Source organism: Cebus imitator, unplaced genomic scaffold (genome assembly GCF_001604975.1).
Source record: "Cebus imitator isolate Cc_AM_T3 unplaced genomic scaffold, Cebus_imitator-1.0 Scaffold317, whole genome shotgun sequence".
Classification (NCBI taxonomy): domain Eukaryota; kingdom Metazoa; phylum Chordata; class Mammalia; order Primates; family Cebidae; genus Cebus; species Cebus imitator.
The window spans coordinates 2,252,695-2,258,208 of record NW_016107632.1 but is presented as its reverse complement, the minus strand read 5'-3'; the positions used below and the strand labels follow the sequence as shown (position 1 = coordinate 2,258,208).

General features: G+C 48.6%; 2 protein-coding genes across 8 annotated transcripts in view; both read right to left on the bottom strand.

Annotated features, from left to right (window-relative positions):
- The window catches only part of LOC108286323 (apolipoprotein L6-like), a 34,190-nt gene extending 32,820 nt beyond the window's left edge, over nucleotides 1-1,370 (bottom strand). For all 7 annotated transcript variants that reach the window (XM_017504030.2, XM_037729773.1, XM_017504033.2 and 4 more), the window contains exons 1-2: nucleotides 1,081-1,370; nucleotides 857-982 (exon numbers count right to left, since the gene is read on the bottom strand). In XM_017504030.2, coding sequence (XP_017359519.2) covers nucleotides 857-982; nucleotides 1,081-1,355 — 401 coding nt within the window. In that variant the 5' untranslated portion in view covers nucleotides 1,356-1,370. The remainder of the gene's footprint in view (nucleotides 1-856; nucleotides 983-1,080) is intronic.
- Nucleotides 1,371-1,459: 89 nt separating this feature from the next.
- On the bottom strand, nucleotides 1,460-1,938 carry LOC108286325 (40S ribosomal protein S15a-like). The gene has a single exon (XM_037729776.1). It carries the CDS (start codon nucleotides 1,913-1,915, stop codon nucleotides 1,523-1,525), a length of 393 nt encoding a protein of 130 aa, XP_037585704.1. The 5' UTR covers nucleotides 1,916-1,938; the 3' UTR covers nucleotides 1,460-1,522.
- Between the last annotated feature and the right edge of the window lie 3,576 nt (nucleotides 1,939-5,514).

The window sequence follows — 5,514 nt, the reverse complement described above, 5'->3', positions numbered from 1 at the left end:
GCAATTCTCCTGCCTCAGCCTCCTCAGTAGCTGGGATTACAGGCACACGCCACCATGCCCAGCTGATTTTTTGTATTTTTAGTAGAGACGGGGTTTCACCATGTTGACCGGGATGGTCTCGATCTCTTGACCTCGTGATCCACCCGCCTCGGCCTCCCAAAGTGCTGGAATTACAGGCTTGAGCCACCGCGCCCGGCAATATTTTATTTTTTATAGAGACAGAGTCTCACTGTGTTGCCCAGGCTGGTCTCAAACTCTTGGGCTCAAGCCATCCACTTGCCTTGGCCTCCCAAAGTGCTGGGATTACAGGCGTGAGCCACTGTGCCTGGCTTCGTCTCCCTAATATGTATCACAAACTCCCTCACTCTCTTCCCTAAACGACTTCCCATAAACCTACAATCTAGAAAACATTGTAGGTTGGCTTTGCGGTTTCTAGACAACTCACACAGCACCTTTTTTCTTGTGAGATGACACCCCTAAGCCACTCTGATGCTGAATTTCTAGGGAAACCCCTGTGGCTGATGTAGTCACCCGCTATCTAAGGGCCAGGCGACCTCTGCCTGAGCCCTCCGATCCCCGGCAGTGGAAGGGCAAATGCAGCTTGATTAGGCACATCACATGCTTTATCAGGTTTTGATTTAACTCCCAAATGGCTGTCAGGGAAAGAAACTGACCAGGTTTAACACAGGAGAAGCTGACTCTCAGACCCTTCCCAAGTTCTGGCTGGAATTTAAACCCCCAGCTGCCCTGACAGCAATTCTTTTTCCTGAGCCTGGAGCCAACCCCTTGGAGACTTTGCACTTCGGGGACCCCAGCAGCAGCCCCCTCCTCCCCCGACGTCTGCCTGCCAACTCACCTTCTCTCCACGGAGCTCTCTCGTTGGTGGCCTCGGGTCCCGAGGGAGGGGAAGATCCTGAAACTCTGTCCTTGCCTCTCCAAGGTCCCCTGGTCCGGCAGGGGTCTGTGAACAAATGGGCTGCAGAGAGGCAGAGAGGAAGAATCGGGTGGCTTTTGAACAGAAATTGATTGCAAAACTGCTTTCGGGTTAAGTGCTGCAGGAAAGAAAAAGCAAAACTCTGGGGCTCTTCCAGGAAATCCTGGCTTTTGAGAAACAGCTCGGCCTTTTCGGTTTCATTTTTGCGTGTTTCTCTAATCAGATGCACAATGAGGTGAAAGAGCAGAATCAAAGTCCGAAGGCCTGAGTCTGTCGTCTCTGCCCTGGCTGTGTCATAGGGCGGACCTGTACGGGGTATAAAACAGCTCCTGTGGCTTAGAACTACCGTGAGGGGCCCGTGAGCGGGTGATGGGGCGCCGGAGCTGTCCTCACTGATTGTTCTGAGACCACTTGTCTCCATAGCATCTCACCTGATGCTGATGGAGTTAACAACCCCATGAGGTGCTCGGCATTTAAGGGCTAATAACTCTGAAATGCAAAATCCTCTGAAAATGGAAACTTTAGTTTTTCTTTTTTTTTTTTTTTTGTCCATGAGGCATTTTATTTGTAAATATATGTATTACATCCCTAGAAAAAGAATCCCAGGATTTTCCCTCCTGTGTGTTTTTGTCTTGCCTCTTCATGGTCCATGACGCCAGCTGAGGTTGTCAATACAATGAAACCAAACTGGTGGGATGGAAGCAGATTGTTCTGCCGTTTTTCTAGATCTTTGAGTTGCACATCAAATCTGGGGCTGATCACACCACACTTGTTTAGCCTGCCTGTGAGGTTCACAACAATTTTCCCAGCTCTGTGATCATCAATGATTTCAAATTCGCCAATGTAACCATGCTTCATCATCACAGTGAGAAACCGGACGATGACATTGGAGCACGGCCTAATAAGCACCTGGCGTGTGCCTCTCTTTTCGGCATTGTTGATGCTCTTGAGAGCATCAGCCAGGACATTCATGCGCACCATTGTGGCGGCACGGAAGATGGCGGAAAGAGCTAGTTTCTTTATGTATTTATTTTTTCAAAGTGAAGTCTTGCTCTGCTGCCCATGGCACGATCTCAGCTCCCTGCAACCTCTACTTCCTGGGTCCAAGCTATTCCCCTGTCTCAGCCTCCCTAGTAGCTGAGATTACAGGTGCCCACCACGATTCCCAGCTGATTTTTGTGTTTTTAGTAGAGACGGGGTTTTACCATGTTGGCCAGACTGACCTCGAACTTCTGACCTCAAGTGATCCACACGCCTTGGCCTTCCAAAGTGCTGGGATTACAGACGTGAGCCACTGCACCAGGCCTGAAAACGGAAACTTTAAAAAAACTCATTCATTCACTTAGTGGCAAAACCTGACCTGATCTGGCATGAATTCACATATGGTTTTTATGTCTCCTGCTTAATTTACCCATCATTACCCATTACCTTTCTAAAACTCCCCCAAATCAGGAACTCCAACATGCACCTGGCCCCAAGGATCAGAGATACAGGATTGTGCTATTCCGTCTTCCATTCTAATGAAGAGGAAGCCAAGGCTTCTAGAAGTTGTGGGTTGTTTGTGATTACACAGCTAAGAACCAGTCCTGGGTTCTGTGTTTGTAAGAATGAGCCCACAGTGTGGTTACAGGCTGAGATCTGTGTGTCTTCTAGCATTTGTGTCAAACTGTGATCAGAAGTCACGTGGTTTTCTTATATTGATATTCCCGGAAGTCCCGAGTCACCACCCCTACCTGAGGCCACACAGGGAGCTGTTGCTTTGCAGAAGTATGGCTCATCTAGCTAGCCCTGGCTTTGTGGCGACAGAGGCCACCTCCTGTCACTGGACCCCACGAGCAAGAATGAGGGGCTAAGGGCTGCTGAGTTGGGGCTTGTAGAGGCCTTTCCAACCCTGGTATCCCAGACACCACCAGCCACCCCTGCTCCTGGCCTCCCACACTTGGGGAACTCTCTAAACAGACTCTGACCTTGAGGAGGACTTGGCCGCCTGGCTGGGGCCGCTGAACCATGCCAGGCCTGCCTGCTGTTTTCCCTGGCAACGGACCCAGTTGTTGTGGTCACAGCTCCGTCCTGGGAGTCTCAGGGACCAGCCCAGCCATTGGATGAGAGAGAGTGTTTATCACCAGGGTTCTTGTGAAACATTCGCCCCAGGGGATGCTGTGTGAGAAAAATGTTCTGTAGCCAGATGCAGGAAGTACTGCTTATCTAGAGGGGCAGAAAACACCCACCCTATAGCTCAGAGGAACAAAAGTGGGGAGTCGCTGCACTTCCTAGAGCCCACTTCTCTTCCCTCAAGGGACCCAAGACCTGCTGGAAAGAAACAAACTTGCCTGCAGGTCCCTCAGTCTCTTGAGATTTAACACACACGCTTGGGCTGGGCACGGTGGCTCATGCCTGTAATCCCAGCACTTTGGGAGGCCGAGATCAGGAGTTCGAGACCAGCCTGACCAACATAGGGAAACCCCGTCTCTTCTAAAATTACAAAAATTAGCTGGGTGTAGTGGTGGGCATCTCTAGCCCTAGCTGCTCAGGAGGCTGAGGCAGGAGAATCATTTGAACCTGGGAGGCAGAGGTTGCAGTGAGCCGAGATTGTGCCACAGCACTCCAGCCTGTGTGGCAGAGGGAGACCCCATCTCAAAACAAAAACAGAAACAAAACAAAAAAACACACTCTTGGGTAAAGTCTGTCATTTGGGGTGAATGTTCAGGAAATTCAAGTTTGAATTTTCTATCAGGGCTTTTTATGTTTTCTTAAAAGTCGCCACCTGTTGATGCTGAGATGAGGCAAGATCACACCACTGCACTCCAGCCTGGGTGACAGAGCAAGACCCTGTCTCAAAAAGAAAAAAAAATTGCTTGCCTTCTAGATGGCATCTGGGGCTGGGGGCTTGTGCTGGCCCTCTGGAGTTCCGCGGACCCACCCAAAGGGTCCTTTGTGGCCCTCCCAGCAGGCATGGCTGGCTCCTAGACGCCGGGTTCTGGTTTGCCTTGGCGCCTCTATCGAGGAGATGCAGGTTTCCTGTGCTGCAGTCACAACTGACCCACCCTGGGCTCAGGGTGTCCACCTCCCAGAAAGCTCACTAGGCCTCAGCCCAGTGGCCCCTGGCACAGGCAGGGACCATCTGTCCTGGGAGACGGGGAAAGGCCTTGAAGCACGCTTTGACCCTGAGATTCTTGGATTCCAGATATTTTTCTCTTCTCTCCGGCTACAGCATTTAGGGAGAGTGAGCAAGTGCTGTCCTGGGAGTGCAATTTGCCAAATGTAGCAAAGCTTCCGTCGTGGGCTTCGTTGCTTTGCCTGGAAGCAGTTTCAGAAACCTGGGAGCCCAGGCCAGAGTGGAGCAGGGAAGCAGCCCTTGCAAGGGGAGAGCAAAGCACTGAACTTGACCCCAGGACCACCAAGGGCCAGGCCTGGCATGGCCACACTCTTGTGCTTGGCCCACAGCAACTCCTAACCTCACCCACTTCCATTCCATCTCCTTCCCGGGTGGGGTTCTTATGAGGAAGTTTTCTTTTGTTTTTCTTTTTCTTTTTTTGAGACAGTCTCACCGTGTCGCCCAGGCTGGAGTGCAGTGGTGCCATCTTGGCTCACTGCAACCTCCTCCTCCTGGGTTCAAGTGATTCTCCTGCCTCAGTCTCCCAAGTAGCTGAGATTATAGGCATGTACCAACACACCCAGCTAATTTTTGTATTTTTAGTAGAGATGAGGTTTTGCCATGTTGGCCAGGCTGGTCTTGAACTCTTGACCTCAGGTGATCCACCCACCTTAGCCTCCCAAAGTGCTGTGATTACGGGCGTGAGCCACCGTGCCCAATGGAATGAGTTATCTTGGCAATGGGAAAGGTTGATGAACGTTCCAGGTACTCTGGCCATCACTACCATTTTTATATACACAGGACTCATCTTTCATGGGAGATTTGAGAGACTCTTGAGGGGATGTCCTTTCTTTCTACCCTGAATTAAAAATGAAGATGTCTGCCATCCTGGGTTGGAGGGATGGGAACTTCCATGTGTAGAATGTTACATGTGGAATGTGTTCTGGGAATATTTCACTCATGGTCTCATTTCATCCATATGCTTTTTTTTTTTTGAGACAGAGTCTTGCTCTGTCTCCCAGGCTGGAGTGCAGTGGCAGTGGTATGATCTTGGCTCACTGCAATCTTAGCCTCCCAGGTTCTAGCAATTCTTCTGTCTCAGCCTCCCGAGTAGCTGGGACTACAGCACTCACCACTACGGCTAAGTTTTGTATTTTTAGTAGAGGCGGGGTTTCACCATATTGGTCAAGACATAATTTCCATGAAATAATACTTATACCCTTGTTATGTATGATATTATATATGATATTATGTATGATATATATATTATGTATGATATATATGATATTATGTATGATATTATATATATGTATGATATTATGTATGATATTATGTATATTATATATGATATGTATATTATGTATGATATGTATGATATATATGATATTATATATGATATTATGTATATTATATATGATATGTATATTATGTATGATATTATGTATGATATATATGATATGTATGATATTATGTATATTATATATGA